This window comes from Colletes gigas, unplaced genomic scaffold (genome assembly GCF_013123115.1).
Source record: "Colletes gigas isolate AHSC1104 unplaced genomic scaffold, ASM1312311v1 Colletes_gigas_Sc00053, whole genome shotgun sequence".
Lineage (NCBI taxonomy): Eukaryota > Metazoa > Arthropoda > Insecta > Hymenoptera > Colletidae > Colletes > Colletes gigas.
In genome coordinates this window covers 259,332-282,108 of record NW_025106682.1, presented here as the reverse complement: position 1 = coordinate 282,108, position 22,777 = coordinate 259,332, and the positions used below count along the sequence as shown (strand labels likewise).

Sequence of the window (22,777 nt, the reverse complement as noted above, 5' to 3'; positions counted from 1 at the left end):
CCTACGCACTTTCGAGAAAAAAATTCGGTTAGGTGCTGAAATGTCAAATCCCAAATCCTTGCCATTTTCGAAAAAAAAATTCAGTACGAGTAGAACTTTAAACATTAAGAATTTTTTAACGAAGCCTCAATCAACAAATTGGTATTCTTAATTTTCGTCCTATTTTGGCCTCTAGAATCTCCCATTATAATTTTTCCCAGGGGTGAATGAACACCCTTTGTAGTGGGTATCTTCTAATTGAATTATTTTAAAACAGAAAATATATGACTTAAGCCACTTTCAAGAAATACGTTTGTATTTTATAGAATTCTTAAAAGCACTCAACTTAGATTTTGCAGAAAAAAAGATTGCAAAAACAACCATTAAGTTTGATATAAAATTTAGTTTAGTTGCAATCATTTATAAAATTCGCTATCGCTGGAATTGGCCAAAATCGCAAGATTCAACGTCCTGTATTTCTTAAAAAAATTCGAAACCAGCAAAACGATGACTTAAACCCCTATTATTTGCACGCGGATTGCATCATATTTCAATTTCACCAAAATCCCTGACATCCGTTGCAAACTGTGATCGATTTGGCGCGGGGACTGTCTGATTTTCCTGTTCGCGCAATTTTCCCTCGTCGTTTTCGACGAGCCCCTCTAACGTTATGTGAACAGAATCGGTCGCGATCGACGGCGAATCGAACGCGATAAAAACCAAAATCGCAACAAATTTCGTCGCCCGACGCGGCGTGCGGCGGGTCAAAAAGCGGTCGAGTCGATCGTAAGCCCCCCCAATGTGTCATGATTTCCCGAATTATACGGCCGCTGGTTTAAAACCGGCCGCGATTAACGCGAATCAACTTATTAGCACTCGATATTCGCAAATCAGAATTACAATTCGCCGCCCCCTTTTTTTCCTGCCCCGGATCCCAGCGCTCGGCTCGGCCACAAATCGCGCGCGAAAATCCCCAGCGTTTTTCGCGTCGAGCGCGTTTAATGTGTCTTCCTCAGGTATCGCCCTGTCGATCTCTAAACGCAGACGAATACCAAATATACATAAGTACCTGCACGACTTTCGCGATTTTTCCAACGAAACACTGAAATAATACATTGGGGGTCTTTCGTGACCCAAGATAATTTTTCGATACAAATAAATATAGGCTGAGTTATTTTATGAAATTGTCACCGTTCTATAAAAAGACTTGGTACTGATAAATGTGATTTTCAATATCTTTGTAATAAACATAACCCTGCAACAATATATATGGGGTCTTTCGCGATCCAGGATAATTTTATTTTACAAATAAATACAGAGTGATTTATATTACGAAGTTCTCATCGTTCTATAAATAAATTTGGTAACGATACGTATGACTTTCACATTCTTTGTACTAAACGTAACTCTGAAATAATATATTTGGGGTCTTTCGTGACCCAGGATAATTTTACTTTATAAAAAAATACACAGTGATACATATTACGAAGTTGTCATGATTCTATAAAAATGGCTTGGTACTGATAAATGTGACTTTTACAATCTTTCGAATAAACGTAACCCTGAAATAGTACATTGGGGGTCTTTCATGACCCAGGATAACTTTTCTTTACTGATAAATACAGAGTGATTTATTTTACGCAAGTGTCATTGTTCTATAGAAAAATTTGGTAGTGATGTGACTTTCCCAATCCTTGCAATAAACATAACCCTGAACTAATAATAGATTCGGGGTCTTTCGTGACCCAGGATAATTTTGCTTTGCAAATAAACGCAAGAATGATTTATTTTGCGAAGTGGTCATGATTTCATAAAAAAGTTTTGTACTGACAAATGTGACATCACTATGTAAACTAAATTTTGAACAATAAAAAGTTGAAATCAATGGAGGACATGGAAATTACCAGCAAACAAAAAGGCGAAGTCTTTAAGGTACTAATCGAATTATTATCACATACACGTAACATGTGGCTGCTGCTCCAAACACTTATAAATTCACGTTTCTCTAAAACGAAGTGACGGACAAAAGAAAATTTCACTTTATTTATATTTTTTCCCCCCTTTAATCAGTTGTTTGTAGTCGCAGGAACCACTCGAGTGGGATATTAGCGACTTTTATTTCGTCTTGTTTTTCATAAAGAAATTAAATTCCATTTCACGTCACCTCCTGTTGTTCAACAGTCTCTCTCCAAAAGATACGTCATGTAATGGCTGTTTTTCGCTCAAAGTTTTGCAGGATCGCGATAAAAACATCAACACCTCATAATTGTTCGCATTAACTGTATTTTTCAACAGGATGAACCTTATCCGGGAGCAGCGTCTATTTTCACGTTGTTCCGCGAGAACGGAAAAATTGATTTCGACATAATTCGACGGCCAGGGAAACGTAACTGTTATCGCGCCTAAGTCAATACCGATTTCGGACAAAACACAGATGTGTACGTGCTATACATATAAATGTGGCGGCATGCACGAGATGGTACACAGACCGGTGAGTAGAACGTCGAAGCGATTTATTAAACACTGTATCGGTGAGCATTGTTATGACGTGGGTGTACAAATATTATTTTGTATGTACAGCAATCAATGTTATCCGGATCTGGCGTTGTGTACAATTCTATTTTCGCAACTACTAGCGATATTTTATTGGACCGACTTCGACGAGCCGTGAGAAGGCTCGAAGAAACAAAATCCAATCGCATTTAGCAGCAAATTACATATGGGAACTAGAATTCGTAATTACTACGTACATTAAAGAAAAGGATTTTTAAATTCTTAAAGTGCATAACGCGTATCACGTGTTCATTGTTCTTCGGTTGCAAGGAAGGTTGTTTATGTAGGTATCCGTCTCCAACTGCTTTGAAACTTTGGTTCGATTTCATATTTAGAGGGTAAATCATCCCTCAAAGATCGTAAGAAGAGTTATTGATGTATTTTCGCGCCATTTAACTTGCGGACTTTTCTTATAGTACACGTATAATGAATTTTTCAATATTCATTTTTATTCTTATTGTTTGTTTTCTGAGGAAAATATGTAATCAGTCTTACCTACCACAATCGGTCGTCTGACTGGTTGAACAATTTACACTGTTTTTATAAAAAACCGGACAAAATTTGGTATCAAATTCTCGTTAGCTTCCGATGTAAATAGGAAATAAATAACAAAGATGAAACGAAGGAAACTTCAGTTTCCACTGTCTAACAACGCGTATTAAAAATAGCTAAACTTTACACGCATGCAGTTCCGAAGCTATTACTGTTTTTTCCATAATTGAGCGACTGTTAGAAGTGGCAAGACCTTCCCTTTAAAACGGTTTTTGGTTTATGTCGATCCGATTTTTGGTTTTGGAGATATCGTAATTTATGTGAAGGGGTAATTTTTTTTGCATCGGAGCTCTCTGTCGCACGTGAGTCGTGAAAGTCGTGACCGATTGACGCACTGTTTACTACGGGCACGAGCGGTCAATGACCTCGCGCAGATGTCAACAATGAAAAGTAAACAAACGCTTCAGACCCTTATATCTCCAGAACTAATTACGCCATCGATTTGATTGAACACTCATTTTAAAGGGCTCTTTATCCTCCATCTGATGAACATAACAACTATTATTATTTATACTGTCTTCTATGTTTATTTTGAAATTTATTTTAACTCTATGCGCCCAAAGGAGTTTCAGCAATTCCTATTGAACCTATTGTACGATTGGTGTGCGATGAAACTGGATTATTAATTGTTTATTGAAAATTAATTTAAGTTTGTATAGAGGATGTTTGCATTATTACTAGCCAGTATTTTTCCGTATATAATAATTTTCTGTGAAACTAACTACGGTATCGACTTGAAACAAAATTCGTTATCAAAGGTCAATGTAAATTTTCGGAACGAAGTTAAAGTACTAGGTATGCACATTTACAGTCAGATTATTGAATACCTTCGTATACAAGAAAGATATCAAATTTCAAAGCAACACGTGCTCGTAAAAGAATATTCAAGAAAATATCGCAGTCTGAGTTTTTGCAAGATGATCTTTGACCTAATATTAGGGGGAGTTCCCCTAAAACCGGATACTACATATACATATAATGCAAAAATTACAAGTACGTTACCTCGTAAAAGGGGAAAATAAAGTCATTTGACCGGTCTTGTTAGATTGATTAGATATAAATTATTTTATGATGACAAATTATTGGCTCTACAACTTCCCATCAATTTGATTCCGGATGGCACCTACATAGTACCAGAGAGTAGCGATATCTTTAAAGTGTGTTAAAATCAACTTTCGTCATGTTCTAGTCGCACGCACACAGCTAAAAAAATCAGTTGATTGTGGCGTCTAATTAGAAGTTAGTGTATCGTACAAATTATAAACTAGTATACCTCTCAATTTTTGTAAGGAAAAATGTGTGAATGGTATTATTATATCTTTTGGTCAGCACTTTTTAAATTACCTTTGTATTCTGTATATACTGTGTATAGTGCACTGATTTTTATAAAACAAACTTTTCTTTATAGCTTTGCTGTTCCCTGGTTCCCGGCAGATTATCGTATCCTATTACCGGACACTAAAAATCTAAATTTTGCTAAATTCTCTATTATAATTTTCTTTGTTTTGTTGCTTTATATTGATTTCCAATATTATTAAATTATAAATAGAACAGTATAGAAGTCATAAAATATTATATTTTTTTAATGATTTAGGTACTAGAGGAACTCCGCCACTAACATAGCTTGAGGAGATATTTCAGATCATTTATATTTAACCACCCCTTGAACGCGAAAAAGGACCAAAATGAAAAAATCTGTATCGAATATTTTTCGATCTTCCAGCCACACGCAAAGTTTCAAAGCGATCTGAGACGAATACATAAAATGGAAATCCCTCTTAATCTGACGTCCCTCATTAGTTTCGAGGTTCCGGATCAATTCAATGCGCCACGTTTTCTATCACGAAGAGTCACCAGGACCAGAACAGTCACCTGTTTCATGGTCGAGCACAATTTCCTCACCAGGTGATTAGAACCCCCATCCCCATCGTCCTCTTATACATACATATTTAGACACGCACGCTGATGTTCATCGACGTGCATAAAATTTCTTTAAGGTAACAAATAATGCTTGACTCACCGATGAGCTGTCCCTCGGACGGTCCATGAAAATTATCCTGTTCGTCTATTAACGACGTTGACAAGGATTTCGGGGGTGTCGAGGGCAGTGGGGCCCACTGCTAGTGAACCCAGGATGGAGGTGCAGCAGGAGTCGTTGCATTGGTGCTTACGTAGACTCCTGCGGTTGCGCTTCCAGCCGTCGTACCGACGACGTTGTTCTGCGACACGGCACTATTCTGACCGACGTTTCTGTCGCTCACTTGAATCGCAGTCGTGTCCATCACGCCTTGTTGGAAGTTGAAATCCAGCGTTCCGTCCATCGACAGCTCGTGTTTGATCACCTGAGATACAGGTTTACTGTTTGGTGTACGGTAAGCGACTCTTTGAATTACGATCGATACATGATTTCACGGTAATTTACAAGTTCACGGTCCGCTGACTCACGGTTGGATGAACGGATTCTCTGTTGAGACACTATCCGCAAACTAAACGACGCGAAGGGCGAACAGAATCGGCTGTCTGGCTGCTACCTAATCCCTTCCACTTTTCGGGTTCTCGGTTGTTATTGGCTATTAATGAAACGGAACGTGGCTGAGTGAGATACCCGCAACAGTGAGTGACATTGACGCGAACGTGACATCAGAATATTAACTATCGATGGCACGAAAATATTTTTCGTACTTGCAATATGTACACTGCGGAGCATAACTATAGCACCACTAATATTTTTAACATTTCCGACCAGTAAGAAAATAATTTGAAACAACCAATTATATGGTATGAAAAAGCATTGTAAATAATGGATTTTAGGTGAAATTCATTGAAGTTGTCTACTTATATGTCAAAATTTAATCGATAAACGTTTGCCGATCGGTGCAAAACAATAGAACCAGTTCAAATTTAACGCACTTCAAGGGTTTCTGTTGGAATTTTTTTAGTAAACCCGGGAATTCTTAGTTAATTAATACAATGCCACGTGGCAGCTACCTTAATGAACAAGAGCAAGGTGCAATTTCAGCGTACAGAGAGCAAAAAATGGGGATACGTGAAATCGCACGTAAACTCGAGCGATCTCATAAAGTTGTACTGAATTTTTTACGCGATCCTACTAAGTATGGGAAAAATAAGAAAGGGGGACCTAAGAAGAAGTTATCCCCTCGTACTGAAAGGCAAATTGCTAAAGTTGCGAGCAATACGTTAAAAAGCTGTAAACAAATTGTGAAGGAATGTGATCTCGGCGTTTCTCGTTGGACTGTCCAACGTGTCCTTAAACGTAATTCAAACCTTATAAGACAAAAAATGATGTCTGCACCTACACTTCTGAAACGTCACAAAATAGCCAGGCTTGAATACGCACGAAAAAACATGAGCAGAAATTGGAATAATGTAAGTTAAGTTTAGACATTCATAAATCGAGATTTTAGCTTCATATTCAATACTCCTTATTTAACTTAGGTTATTTTCTCTGACGAAAAAAAATTCAATTTGGACGGTCCAGATGGATTTAATTCATATTGGAGGGACCTTCGTAAAGAACAAAAATACTTTTCGAAACGTAATTTCGGTGGAGGGACACTTATCGTGTGGGGTGCATTCTGCTCCTGTGGCAAGCTCAGATTAGCTTTTCCAACTACACGAATGAATAGTGCGGAGTATATTAGAATACTCGAAAATCATTTATTGCCTTTTATTCATGCAAACAGTCAACATTTCATGGACTTATCAACAAGATAATACTCCAATCCATAAAAGCCGACAAACCACAGCATGGTTTGAAACGTTTGATGTCAATGTATTGAAATGGCCTGCATGCTCCCCAGACCAAAATCCAAATGAAAACCTATGGGGTATCATGGTACGGCATATTTATGGAAATAATCGACAATTTTCGAACATTTCGGAGCTAAAAACAGCAGTTATTGAAGCATGGAATCAAATTAGTGAAGAAACTTTGAAAAAACTCATTACAAGTATGAACAATCGTATTTTTGAATTAATACATAAAAATGGAGGTCCTACTCATTATTGAAACTGCTCACTTTAATAAACTGAATTAGAAATTTAACACTTTATAGCCATTTAACCTTATTATTACGTTCCAAATACATTGGTGCTATAGTTATGCACCATTACAATATTTCATTTATTATCATACTTCATGTTAAATAAATGTTATTTTTGTATTTTTTCCATTAATTATAATGTTTTTCTAGTTCTTTTCACGTGGTATTATTAACATTTAGAAATCATTAGTTACAACTATAAAACTCTTGAAAATTATAGTGGTGCTATAGTTATGCTCCACAGTGTATATATTTTTATTTTATACGTTTTCTAGGATGATTTACGGCGCACTATTAATTCTTCTAATTCGTATTTTTTTCATTCGATCTGAATGTGGAAAATTATTTTATACAATCAACTTAGTCTCTCTGGCACACGTCCGAGTCTCTATCTTCGTTAAAATAATTCTACTAAACATTAGATTTTATTAATCTAGCAAGGCCCTGTACAGAATACAGTTCTCTGTACTCTTCAAATCTTTTAAATTATTTTCCAATAATAAATAGTGGAAAGAGTGGGTGGCCGATTTCTCTTGATTCTTGCATCGTTTAGTTTGAAAATAATTTATGTTTAAATTTTTATATCAGTAATTTAAATATACACATTATTTACACAATATTATTTAATAAGAATTAATAATATTATGAGAAACATGGTAAGTGATTTTTCTTTATGTATTCTAATAGAATTGTTTCAGAACGAAATTAAGGAAGCGTTTATTCTTTTTTCTTTTTTTAAATGTGTAATGTAATATGTTTATAATCTCAAAATGTGAACGTGTTAAATGAAACCGGTGAAGGGAAATGCCTAGGAAAAGAAGAAAATTTCAGTGATTATCAACATATAGAGAATCACAATTTTACATTTTGTTCAGTTTGCTTTAGATTTAATTGTTCATTTATTGATGTTAATTGTCCATATTATGAAAATCATTTTAATTTCAGTCTGCTTGGCGTAGTGAGTGTAAATGATCCTGATCTTGCTCGATATCGATGAAAAATGATTTACAGAAGTGGACATTAGTAACTACTGACACCATTTTTCATTTGTGTATTTGCAATATACTAGAAGTATGGTACATAAAGTAGTATGCAGTGTGAAGTGAAAGTTGAAAATAGAAAGCAAAATGCAGTTCTACAATATTTCGCCGTAAAATTGTTATTATCGTGTCAAGACCGAATATGTATAAAAAATTAGTCTGAAAATAACAAACCATCGTTCATTAAATGTTGCAGTGTTCATTGTTTTTCTTAAATTTTGCAAGGCACGCTCAAATTCATGAGAAAAACAACAGATAATATAGTATGTCTCAATTTTCAGCTGTCTCTGATTTTTTTATTAAAAAAATTCCTCAATGTAGTTTCTCGGTGCGATTTAAAGTCCGTAATTGAAAAATGCATAATTTTGTGCAGTTTATTAAATTTGTATCATAGAAGGCAGAATTTGACAAATTTTATTCGCGAATAACGAATAAAAATTTTATATTCATTCGTAAAGTAACTTTTGTGACATCGATATAATTTATAAATGAAATGTAAATGGGCAATAATTTGTGAACGAATTAAAAATTTGTATTCGTTATTTGTGATTAAAATGTACCCAATTTTGGTTGATGCTATTACATTCATTGCTTCAAATTTATATTATTCATTTGCTTAGTGAAAATTTGATACTATGTAGAAACAATAAACTTACAATATTTCACATAATTTTGTAAATCACTCGACGACGTATGAAAAATATTCTGTAAAAATTTCAACGCATATGGTACAGTTTTGAAATAAACAATAGGTAAAATTTTGTGTTTTATATGTACATGGGTTTTTATGAGAGCAGCAACAAATATAACACTAAATGATGAAGTTACAGAAAATAAGTTAGACAAATACAATGTAAACAATACCGCGAAATAACAGTTAAACTGTGGCTCCATCCTTGTTTTATAACACTTAATACTGAATTATTTACATTTAAATAATAATGTAACTCCAGTATTCTATTAGATAAGTACGCCAGCGTTTATTAAAATAATAAAATTTATTTATGAATAAGTTGATATTCAATGAATGAACCTGTGTATACATATGCACAGTCTCTGAAACTCGTACCTAACCAAAAACATTTAACGGTTCCATAAAGACACTGGGGATAAATGGTACTTCATCACGACGTTGCGTTGTAAAACAGAAATTAGCATTTATTATTTAATTATGAAGTATGTTACAAAACATAACATGTTCACTTACAACTTAAAAATTTAAACCTAGTAAAGTGTATTTTTACAACCGTACACGAATATATACAATGGTTGCGATATTCAGATTTCAGAAAAAAAAAAATAAAACTTTTACGCTACCAGAAGTAGTCTTAAAAATATGAAAATTCATTTTATAAATAGTACTAGTCACAGCTTCGATCGATCGAGGACCCGAATTAAGGTCTGTTCTATATTTATTATGACATAAACTCCGATAAATAATTAATGTATTTCATTCAAATATTAGATTCAGTCATTAACGAATATATATATTCCCTCAATTCGGAAATGAAACTCACCTCTTCGACGGTACAGTCGAATCCGCCGTGCAGCGATTCGATGTTAATATTTAAATCGTCGAGAAGCGTGGAATTGTTCAGCGCGCCCATCAGCTGGCCCATCATTGTGCTGGGTGTCGGGCCGCAACTTGTGGGACCGCAAGGCGCCGCGCCGCAGGGTGGGGGGCCGCAAGGCGTCGGTGTTTGCGGTTGGCTGGATCCGGTTGGCGCTGTCTGCGACTGTTGCTGCTGCTGCTGTTGCTGCTGTTGCTGCTGCTGTTGTTGGCACTGTTGCGTCTGCATTATGTATTGAAGAGTCGGCTGTTGACTGTTTCCTAACGCCGTGGGACTCGGTTCACTCTGCTGATAGGACGGTGACATTCCAGCCACTGGACTCAAATTCTAATGGTTCGAAAAGAGAACGATAAATACACCGCGCCCACTCGAACGTCTCGATTATTTCAAAGAATGCTAGAAAACGGTACTTACAAAAGCTGTAAAGAAAGTGCATATAATATTAGGTTGGGGAAAAAGAAATCCATTATTATTCGCTTAGATGGCTCAAGTCATATACAGGGTGTTCGGCCACCCCTGCAAAAAATTTTAATGAGAGAAAATCAAGAATACCAATTTGTTGATTCAGGCTTTGTTAAAAAGTTATTAACAAAATTATTGTAAAAAATTATTAATAAAATTTATTTACCTACACGAATTTTTTCTCGAAAACGCGTAGGATTTAGGTGGTATGTGTATTCACCAAAAATTATTGTATTTGACGCCCGAAAGTGAAAATAATTTTTTCAAAACGATTTTAAACTTTTCAATTTCGCTGAAAAATTTAGGCACCCACCCTCTGTTGATTTGCGTTTTCGATTTTTAATAAATTTGTTTGACGCTGTACGGAAATGTTGTCTAATACTTTTTCGTAGGTATTCATGAACTCTACTTCATTACTAAATTTCATTGAAATATATTCACTATTGTAGGAGTTATGGTCATTTGATTATTGGACCACTTTTATGGGGTTTTTCTCATTTTGCGGAGTTAAGGAACAACTTTTCGTAAATTCTTAGAATTTGCACATATTCTTCACCAAAATAAGCGTTATTTGCATTTTGAAACATTAAAATCGTCCAATCCGTTCAGAAGTTATGATGTTTTAAACATACGTATGCAATTTCAGTAGAACATTATTATGGTCAGACAGATTTTCGATAAGGAATTTTTTTCTCAAAAGTGAATAGGATTTCGGGGGTATGTCTATTGATAAAAAATGATTGTAATTGACCCCTGTAACTAAAAATAATTTTCCTTGAACGATTTGAAATTTTTTAATTTCGTCGAAAAATTGTCCGATCTGTATGGAACTTTAAACGTTAATAAATTTTAACGCAGCCTCAATCAACTAAAATTGTGAATGGTGTCCAATGTTGAAAATATCGATAAAATGATGGAAATGATCGAAGTAGACCGACGTGTTAACAGTCATAGCACTGTCCAGGAGTTAAAGATCGACCTTAAAACAGTTTTAAACCATTTGCATAAAGCTGAATTCAAAAAGAAGCTCGATGTTTCCTCCGAATTTCCATCCACGAAGTCTTAGCTAAACGGAACGAAATCGAATGGGCAACACATTACAAAACAAAACGGTACATATAGTATATCACCCAAGTCGAACCATATTAAATAAACTCTTGAAATAAACGTGAAAATAATGGATTTCTTTTTTTCCAACCTAATATGGTATAAATTGTATTCTTGCAAATGGAGGCACAAAGGGGATATAGAGGTCAAATGTTGTTTTTTTAAATTATGAAATTTTATGCTCAATTTCAACAGATTGGGGTATTCTGAGCATAAAAGTATTGAGGTATATTAGTCCTATAACTTACTGTTTTTGAGATATTTGACTGTTTTCACAAAGCTTCTTCAAAATGGCGGCCATCTCCAGCGACGCAGCGTTGTAGTCTTTGAAACGTTGTATACAATATTTTTCGATGCTCCTCAGAAATAAGACATTTCAGACATTTAAGAAATATCCGAAATAAGACATTTAACGCTATAACTATCGACGATTACAGTGTAGTTATTTCCATTGCATTATACATTTTGTCGCGCATTTATCGTTTTAATTTGGTACCAATAAGTGTTAATTCATTCTCTTATAGAAAATTACGGCGAATTTTTGAAAATTCGAAATCACGAATGGGTAATTTCGACTGTTTTGGCAGTTCTAGTGTTTAGGGACGCAATAGTTCAAGAACTACGACCTTGCATCGCTGCGGATGGCCGCCATTTTGAACAAGCTTCGTGAAAACAGTAGAATATCTCAGAAACGGTAAATTTTAGGACAAGTGTACTTTAGTACTTTTATACTCAGAATATACCAATCAATCGAAGTAGAGCATAAAAAATTGAATTATTAAAAAAAACAAAATTAACTTCTATATTTCTTTTACAACCGCATTTGGAAGCATATCATTTATACCATGTTATGTATTTAGTTAAAGCATGGAAATTTTTGCAAGTAACATTATCTCGCATCCTTTGAAATAATCAGTTCAAACATTACAACGTTGCTTCGTTGCAGATGGCGGCCATTTTGTACAAGCTTCGTGGAAACAGTCAAATATCTCAGAAACGATAAGTCTTAGGACAAATGTACCTCAATACTTTTATACTCAGAATATACCAATCAGTTAAAGTACAGCATAAAAAATTGGTTATTAAAAAAAAAAAAGTTAACCTCTACATTTCCTTCACACCTGCATTTCGAAGAATACCATTTGCAAACTTCTGCAAGTAACATATCACATTGTTTAAAATAATTGAGATATTTAAGTGAACAAAGTTCGTGAAACACACTGTACACACACACAATCATCTACTTATGTACCACGGTAGTTGCTGACAAATGCAATAAATAACTTAATTCGCATCGATAAATGAAGAATCTTTCCACAAAACGAACAATAAATTTAATATTTATATTCTTTTTGGGAAATCAATAATTCCTTAGTACGGATCTAAAGTTATACAGAACAACCAATTTACATTAAATATTTTCCTGCAGACGGGATGATCTTCTCTCTTAACTGTAATTGCTCCTAAATGCAATTAAGTCACAATTCGTGTGTCTGCTTGACCAGTTCGACATACTAGCATTCTTTTAATTCTATGCTCTAAATATTCAAAGAGCCTCTTGGACAAAAGGTTTGGAAAATAAGAAAATCTACATTTGTCTCTTTTATTCGGCGATTTGGTTCTCGAAACAATCGGTGGAAAGTCCGTAAACTAGGATAATCTAGCCCTTTGAACGGTTCGGGTAGAAACCGCCTACGTTTTGTTCCCTTTCAACGATGAAATTTAGCAATAGACGACTTACCCTTTACCCCTGATTGTCCACTCACCATTTGACAAGCGCATGGTTGGAGACCATGAATCGGGCATCTCTGCTGATTCGCGGGTTGAGGTGTCGGCTGCAAAGCAAAGGATGACGATCCCGTGGTAAGGCGGTTGCTCCTCTGATACTGGGTGTCGTAATAAGAGGGTGGCGGTCCTGTTTGTTGCTGGTGGCTCGTCAGCGATGTCTGATATATTTGATAGGAGTCCAATTTCATCGTTTCCGCGAGGCCAGCGGCTGCATGCACGGTCATTGAAAAATAGGGGACGTTAATTCACTTTGTTTAAATGAAAACTGCACATTGATTCTGATTCGAAGCACGTAACAGTATCAGATTGTCGAACAGAGTCGTTGAAATCCCTTTCGATTTCAGATTTAAATTTTAAAGAAACGGACTAGTTTCGACGCGCGTGCTTACAAGTTTTCTAAGTTAAAAAAACATAGGGTTGGACTAGTCGTCATCTTGGTCGTTGGAAGTTTCACCGATTATCCGAGACTTTTTCATTTTATAGAAGTTTATAGACGGAACTCGGATAATTTCGCGACGCTGAAAACATTTTTGTGCGTCATTCCGAAAAATTCGAATAAATAAGAACGAGAAACTCTATTTTAAATGAAGTCTAATATAATAAAAAACTAACCAACTGACAACAGTGTGAATATTTTAACGTAAACTGACGTTTCAGTTCATTAATTGTTACATGCTTGTTTTTAAAAATGGAGTGGTATTATTCGATATGTTACCTTTGTTCGAACAATCACAATATTAACCGTGGTACAAAACAATCAGAGCTTCCTCTTCTTTTAATCCAATTCGATCTACGTGTTAAATATTTATGTTTATGTGTGATGCCTTAAAAAATGACACAGATATTGTAAATTTGTGCAAACTTTATTTATTCGCGATCATAATACAATGAAGTATTAAGAGCAAATATTACGTATACAACTGTAGTTGATTTTCATAACATAGTACGATGTTTATGGAAAGATAATATTTATAAAAGGCACAAATACACATTTATATATTCTGCAAAAATAGATGCAAATAATATAACCACTTATACATACTTTTAACTTATTTTTGAGAATGTTATTTTCTTGAGATCCGTGAAATAATGTGTTAAAAAATGTACCACCTTGATATATCAATAGTGCTCGAGGAAAAGAAAAACAACAAAAAGAGAGTATTTCATTTAAAATATCACGTATTAGAAATACAAAGAAACTTCGATTAATTCGACAATTTAATATTATTACGTGTTTGAATAGTTGTTTGGAATTAAAATTACGCAATTATTGCAATCATTGTAATTGAAGTTTTCTAAAAGAGCTTCAATCTCTCATGCTACGCGCGTATTAAAGTGCAGTGCAACACAAAATTATGGAAATAGTCGATGAACCTTATATGAAAGAAACAAATATCGAAACTTAGTGCGTACCTAATTGGTCTGTAGTATAAGAGGGTGTGTATGTTGGTGTCCATTCCGGTTTCCCAGGGATCGCTGGGATTGGACTTAATCGACCACAGGATGAGGCATTGCTTGAAGTTCGCGGACTCGAGTAAAAAAAAAACATATCAAATGTAATCGAAATATCCACACAAAGTACAAACCGGATCTGAGATTATTCGAAATGGAATAGATATAATTATATTTCAAACAACGCGACGTTCGGATCTATGATTTTCATTGTAACGGCAATTTAGAAACGTATTACTTATATACGTATTTTTTTAGCTGCTGTAACTCCAGTTTAAGGGGTGAAACCACCCGCCAAAGTTTCACCTCGAAAATGCTTGGAAACAGTTGGATAAGAAGGAATACGTTTTGACAAAAATTTAGTGATTTTTTATATATGAAAAGAAAATGTTTAAGTTGTCGAAGAATTTTCAAAAATTCGAAGTTCAAAACATTATTTTTGACACCCACCTCGACTATTTAATTTTTGTGTTAACTGATAAGATATGGTTGAGTTTAGAATAAAACGTGCTATCTTTCTTGCTCTATAAACAATTGCTGTAACTTATCCTAATAAACATTCTTTGACAACTCAAACATTTTCTTCTCGTATGCCAAAAACCATTCAATTTCTGTCGAAACATTTTTTTCTCTATCTCTAATCGTTTTCGAGTTGACGCTTGTCAAACTTTAGAGGGTGCTATCATCCCTTAAATTCGAGTTATTGCAGCTAAAAAAAAATACGTATGTATTATTTTCGTCTATTTCACGAGCCTACATAGTTTCATCCAAATCAAAGACGAAAGAATCAAGATTACTTTATTTACAAGATATTTGATTTTTTAAATTATGAATGTTTATTTAAATTGTCCGGTTCAAATAATATAACAATCTTAAATTTAAGGCATGGAAATACCAAATATTTCTGCCTTCTTCCAAAATGGAGTCATTTGAACATAAAATACGTTAAAGAATCTTCCAAGAACTATACATATATAGTAAGTGTCTGAAAATAATCATTTTAGAATATTTGATTCAAATAATGCCCAGATCTGGTACAAGTAATTTAGGAGACTATAAACTGTAGAATAGTATCTTATATGTCACAGTATATTGTGCAAAACTGTTCGTTAAATGCAAGCAAGAGCGGTGCATTATGCATACGATTAGTACGAAAGCATTTATAAGTGTTTCTCCTGGCAATACTAGCGTACGCATTGAAGCTGATAGTTTTCATTGTTTACTACGATATTACAGTAAACGTAATAATGAGAAACGTATAATGTAATAAACCATATCCAAGTAACGAGACAATACTTTAATATGGCAGTTTAATGCTTTAAATACTGAAACACTTAAAATTAAGTTAAAGTTTTCAAGGTACAATTGCATTAACGTAAAAAATGACACATGAATATTGATACAAATCACGAAATGCTGACAGAGTGAATGGTATGCACCAAAGTAAATTATTAGTTTGTGCAATTATCATACAAATATTGTACTAGAATCAAACATATTTAGCTGCTTCTAGTTACTTCCTCGATTGCAACTCGTTTCTACAATGATTACCTTTTAATTTAGATTTATCGAATCTGAAAATTCACATTAATTTACTTAATCAATCTTGAACTCTTTATAAAATTTAAATAAAATTATTGAGTAAGACAGATTCAAAAAATTGATTTTTCATTTTCTCGTTAATCAAAGGCATTTAAAAACTAAGAAATTAAAATTTGTAAAAATAACTTAGTTATAAGATATTCTGTGAGTCCTGTTAAAACGTAACAAGAGAAGTTGTATATTAAAACTTCATTAAAAACATAAAAATAATTAACCGATTAATTTGTTATATATTTCTCCGGAAACTGAACCTAAATTATGAATTTCAATTTTTATTTATAATACTTTTCTATCTTTCATTTTCTTTACTTTAAAAATAGGTTGGATATTTGAAGAGGTGAACAAAATTCTATGTTAATTAATAAATAATCGGGAAAAAATCGACATAAAAAAGATTGTTTTCTGTAATTTAAGAATGTTTCGTTGTATTCTAAAAAATGTTCGATCCGAATTAACCATAGTTTTTTCAAAGAAAATTCATAATTATATTTAGAGACAGCTTACCTCTTGTATTGTTTAAGAAATAAAAAATGTAAGCTTGTTGTTTGGAATGAAAAGACAAAAAATGAAGTGAAATGGTAGGGATAATCTTTCATTATGAGTAACTTTTTAAAAGTCTTGACCGTCCAAGTAATATCGAATTTAAATTTAAAATTTCTGTCAAACTTACAAAGAATTAACAGTTGTTATTTGAACCCATCGTGATAATCTTTCGATTAATGTCACATATTTACCTTGTAATACTTATTGAGTTTTACTTCAATTTTAACGATCCTAATAATTAAGAAAAGTCTGAAATCTTCCTAAAACGTAGTGAACAATGTGCCCACGGTTTACGTGGTTTCAAAAAGATGGTATTACGATATATTCAGTCCGTATCGAATATAGTATATTAAATATGCAGTAGACAAAATTTGCGCATTGAACTCGAAATGAATTACCGTCGGATAACGTTATTACATTGTTTCATGGTGATATGCATCCACATAATACACGTAAAATTGTAAATAATATTCTGCAAATAACACGCAATGCATTACATGTTTGAATTATTTATTTCGAAGTTAATTACTTTATATTTTTGATAAACGAAACAGTTGATCGAAGAAGCAATAAATACTGAAGTAACTGTCATATCATTATTCGAAAACTGTTTTTCTTCAAAACGACATTGGACATACCTAACTGAAACGCAATTGCACATTATATAATTGCAACTGCAATAGTTACTTATAAAGTACTATAACTAAACGTAAAGAAAATTCCAATTACATCCAATGGGATCAAAAAAGTAATCTGCTATATAAAATATCACATAGTACAGTCGATGAGGTAAGAAAAGAATAAATTATTCTATGTATGTATGTAAGTAATTCCAGTGTACTTGTTGCATACCTTACCGTTAAATCATTTTAATCAATCAATATTTTAAATTTCCTTTAGGAGAACTTAATGATCGTGTACAGTGTTGATTAAATCAAAAGCTTGATAAAAGTAATCATTGACAATCTGTAATTGTTGTTCGAAACTACGCGTTGAAGATTTAATAAAAAGTTAATTTTAAACAGGTTTAGTCAACAATTACTCTGAAATGATACGTATTAAACGATTACCTGTACGAAATCTGAGAATTTTCATCTCAATTTGTAATAATACATGAAATATTTACTAAATGCATCGATGTATGATTATTGCCTACATTTAAAAATTATTACAACACAAACAAGCACATTATTATTAAATATCGTTGTATCTAATAGTGATGTAAGATCGAGATAATTTGTATCAAATTCATATGTTAATTCGAGCATGGCAAACAAACAGTACTAGATTCGAACAATTTTTAACAACCGATGAGATAGAACAAAATGGAATTTAAGCCTTGAAAACCTCGTATGAACTATATGTACGAAAATCGTGTCAGATTTGGTTACAATGTGAACCACTTGGCTAGGAATTCTGCAATTAACATTTTTCAAGCATTCCTAATGGTGACTCGCATTTTTATTTCGAAAGTTATGATTATTTATACTAATTGCAAATTAATAATAATAAAAGAAATTAATTATTTAATACTAATAATCGTAATAATATTAATACCATTAAAATAAATATTAATTCATCATAAACCCTTACATAATGCAAATTTTATTCATCAATGTTAGACTTGTAAAGTCATCTGTAAATTAGAATATTTATAAACGAATACTTTCAACTGATATTCAGGCGAGCAAAACCTCTAAATCTGGTTCCAGAGTGAATCTAAAAATTTTATTCGTTAATCGTGAATAAAATTTACCCAATCCATAAGTATACATATTTCTTGTTTCTTGATTTACTTATTTTTCAGTATTATCTTTCTTTATAATCCGAATTGTCAAGATCACATTTTCGTTCTATGAAAATGTATGTCCAATTAAGAATTTTTTAATTTAAGGCATAACTAGAACGACGTACCATTTCTTTTGTTGCTTTACTTTGTTAGGTTCTCTTTGAGTTTTCATTTACGAGATAAGCACAATTTTTTTTTAACATACACGCAGTTTTGCCATTTTAATTAATTCGTTAACTTCCATTTCGTTTACGAAGACATCCGTAAATTAGATATTTTTTACTCTTCGATCAGCTTATTTTTAAATTTCAACTCTCTTTATAATCCGAATAGTCAAGATTACTTTCTCGTTCTATGAAAATGTTTCTTTTTTTGTTTTACCTTGTTACTAGGTCCTCTTTGAGATTTAATTCCCGAGATAAGCACAATTTTACGCAGTTTTCCCATTTTAATACACTCGTATGCATATTACTGTTGTTCTTTCCATAATGCGACGTTAAAATTTAAACGAATATCATTCTGTTCTTTCCCTGAAATAAGTTTAATAACATTACAATATTGATACTCTCACGTTTTACAATTCTCCAATCCTCTTTTTCGTTTTTCCCCAGCATAATTTAAAAATAGTCAAATATTTGCAATGTCATCGAATATCCGGACGATTCCAGGCGCCATTTCTATGGAAGTTTGCGAACTTTTCAAAAACCTCTCGTACATATTTCACGCTATCGTTTTACCAGAAACTCATAAAAGTCAGCAACTTACGGAGCAGCAAACGTTTGATCAACACGGTGGCAAATTAAATTTCCCAGCCAAGCAGTTAAGAACGAAGCAGAAACGGAAAATTGATCGCGGACGCTAGAATGAAAATATTAGAAATCCAGTTCGATCGGCAGGCAACGTATCAAAGCGGAAACATACCGAAAGTCGGGGGAAAGTTGAAATCCACTTCCGGGTAGAAGAGGACTCTCCGGGAACTGATCGAGCCCCTCGTTGACGCTGTTACTGGGACTTGGTATCGCGTCGGTTTGCAAGCCGCCATTTCTTAACGCCTCGATCTTCTTTCGCACGCGACAGCGTCGTTTCTCCAATTTTCCAGGCTCCATCGTCATTGCCCTGCGCAATCCCATTGCAACGGAATTCATAACGTCGCACCAACAGTGAATTTTTACAAAAATATACAGGGCGTTCGGCCACCCCCTGGGGAAAATACTATATTAATCGAAGATTCTACAGGCCGAAAAGCTTCGTTAAAAAGTTACTAAAAAATTAAATTAAAAAATTTCAAATCATTCTTAAAACATTATATTCGGTTGCGAGGGTCAATTACAATCATTTTTGGTGAATAAACATACCCCCGAAATCCTACGCAGTTTCGAGAAAAAAATTCATTACCGAAAAATTCTTTCCTCGAAAGTGCGTAGGATTTCGGGGGTATGTATATTGACCAAAAATGATTGTATTTGACCCCCGCAGCCAAAAATAATTTTTCCAGAACAATTTGAAATTTGTTACTTTCGCTGAAAAATTTCAGTAATTACTCCAATTTTTTTCTCGAAAGCGCGTAGGATTTTAGGGGTATATCTATTGACCAAAAATGATTGTAATTGGCCCCCCGCAACCGACAATAATTTTTCCGTGAATGATTTGAAATTTGTTTAATTTAATTTTGTTACTAACTTTTTAACGAAGCCTCAATCAACAAATTGATATTCTTGATTTTCGTCCTATCTTAGCATCCACAATTCCCCATTAAAATTTTTCCCAGGGATGGCCGAACACCCTGTATACAATCTCTTGGATAACCGATCGACAAAAAAAAACAAAATCGAGAGTAAACAGTCGGAATCAATCCTTATTCTGCGGTAATAAAAACGTGAAGACCGTGTTTTAGACAATTAGCAAGATCTATCGATAGCAACATTGTCAATAATTGTTGGGAAATTTGAAAACATCGATGATTCGAATCTAGAGCGAACAAGTATTTGAGGAGCTGTATAAATCATTGCTAGAAAGAACGATTGAAGTTATTAAATATAAAATAAATACTGCAAAATAATATGCTTCGAGTACCAGTAATTATATGCTTCGTAAGAAATATTAACGCTACCTTTACTTTTATGAAAATTTCACCCATCTGTTTAACGTTCATTTCTATTTCAATTTTTTTCCAATTATTCAATCAGTTTTCCCAACTTTGAAAGGCGATTTCCCTCTCGAAACATGAATCTCCGTTAAAAAAATGCGAATCGAATATTTTTGACAATTTTCTCGGTATCAAAGCTTTGTAAAAATCGGTACGTACAGTTGGGTAATCTGCTTAGTTATTAGTCGTTTACGATTATGAAGAATAAATAAATAAATCGAATCTTAGAATAATTCCTATCTTACTTTAACTATTTCTTATATTTTTGCATGTTAAGTGCATTCTATAGTAAAATTTCCCATAAATGCATAAACATCCGCAATCTATTTATCATTATGTTATTGAACCCAAAAAACGATTATAAGTAATGTTCTTGTGTGCATTAATACAGAGGTACATGAACACAATATCTCAGATAATTGACAGTTCATAAGAAGTGCTTTAAATAACGTACAATTTTTAGCTTAGACAGCTTTGGATCAGTTATCCGGGAAAAATTCGATCAGTTATCCGGGAAATAGCGCACCTTCCTAGTCAACTTACCTTCGACGTGACGACTTGCCAGGCTTCGCGTCACGATTGATCATCCACCAAGAGCTCTTTCCGGTTCCTTCGTTTTGGACCCTCATGAATTTCGTGTGCAACGATAGGTTGTGCCTTATGGAGTTCTGTGAACAGGAAAAATATGTATATTGATTAACTTAAATTCAGGATGTCTCGCGAATACACAAACTCTTTAATGATTCGGATACGTTTGACATTGGTTCATTTTTTGTAATCGTCAAAGTGGACGATTTTTAAAACACATACTTCACGTTATTAATGCTTTCAAGTGTGTACTGATTATGATTAGTGAGCGATGATAATTACGATGGAATTTCTAATCATCGTTTCTGATCTATTATGTTTTGAATGAAAGAGAATGATTATCGTTACGAAGGCTCTTGTTATCTCGAATACTATTGTTATTATTACCATTATTTATATTACTCTTGTAATAGAATCGAATGTTGAAAAATATTTGTTGGAATGCATATAGATCTTAATTTCGTGTAAATATTGAATTATCAAAAAAGGGAAAGGAAAGATGGAGGTTTTTATTATAGAATGTTTCCAGCGATCGTTTAGCTCGCTTAATAATATACCAAATTTGTTTTTATACAGTGATAGAAATCATTGCCTTCAAATTTAAAAAAATCATACATAAATTCGATTCGGAAGAGGATTACAATAAAGACGATTGTAACAAGAACTTCGTTTATTTAAATACAGTTTTACATCTTTTACTTAGAAAGAAGCCAATCGTGCGTAGTATTATTCAATGTAAAATAATTATCAAAGTATAATGTGCATCAAAATTGTTCATCATAAGTATTAAGAGCTTCAGTATTTATTTATTGACAAATTCTCTAAAAAGTTTGACATAATTACACCCTTTATTGTACACAAATTACTCTATTACTAATAAACTATAGTAACACAACATTCTGAAACTATATAAATAGCATACAAGTTATTGTTAGTGTTTATTAACGATGAAATCTTAAACGAGCAATTTTCGTTTAACTGGATCACGAAAAAAAACGTATTATATTTTTTTTTTCATTTCAAATTCAATTATGTATATATCCAAACAGTAGATATTAAACTACTCGTTCATATAAAAAACGATAGTAACTGTTACAATTCGATACACCTAAATATGCAAACATCGTTTACAAAGAATTACATTTAAACTAAAGAAACAAAATTAAAAGCTGTGCAGGTTTGTTTCAATGAAACTAATTTATTTACAAACTTAAATTATATACCCCCATACTGCAGCTTATGATTAAAAAAACAGAATTGAAACGGAAGTTAAACATCAAGAATTTATAGTAGTAGAATTTGTGAATTTGTAAACTTGTACCAACAAATACCGTGATCGTTATTTATTGATTACGATTTGCTACAGTTGTTTTGAAAGTGATTCCAAACTTAACACTTCTCTAACCGATTGGGGAGATCTTCTTCTTCTGCTTTTATTAAACGACACTAAATGTAAGTTAATTTTTGAAGGATATACATAATTAAAGTCACTCATCTTGATAGTCTTATGTGGATTCTTTAGGTCCGTTTCCCTATCAAAT

The 22,777-nt window shown here is 33.3% G+C and overlaps 1 protein-coding gene across 1 annotated transcript; it reads right to left on the bottom strand.

The window, feature by feature from the left end:
• Nucleotides 1-21,312, bottom strand: LOC122403445 (forkhead box protein O-like). Its single transcript, XM_043406973.1, has 6 exons — nt 21,192-21,312; nt 19,424-19,618; nt 14,530-14,645; nt 13,095-13,324; nt 9,706-10,086; nt 1-5,426 (listed from the first exon to the last, which is right to left on the bottom strand). The coding sequence occupies exons 1-6, from the start codon at nt 21,275-21,277 to the stop codon at nt 5,205-5,207; spliced, it is 1,230 nt and encodes a 409-aa protein (XP_043262908.1). The 5' UTR covers nt 21,278-21,312; the 3' UTR covers nt 1-5,204.
• Between the last annotated feature and the right edge of the window lie 1,465 nt (nt 21,313-22,777).

Bases quoted from the DNA above. Each gene is read 5' to 3' on its own strand.
- LOC122403445 (XM_043406973.1), bottom strand. From the start codon at position 21,277: ATGAGGGTCCAAAACGAAGGAACCGGAAAGAGCTCTTGGTGGATGATC. The intron at 14,646-19,423 runs GTATGTTTCCGC...TTTTTACTCGAG, and splicing joins CAACTTTCCCCCGACTTTCG to TCCGCGAACTTCAAGCAATG. The intron at 13,325-14,529 runs GTACGCACTAAG...CCGTGCATGCAG, and splicing joins TTATACTACAGACCAATTAG to CCGCTGGCCTCGCGGAAACG.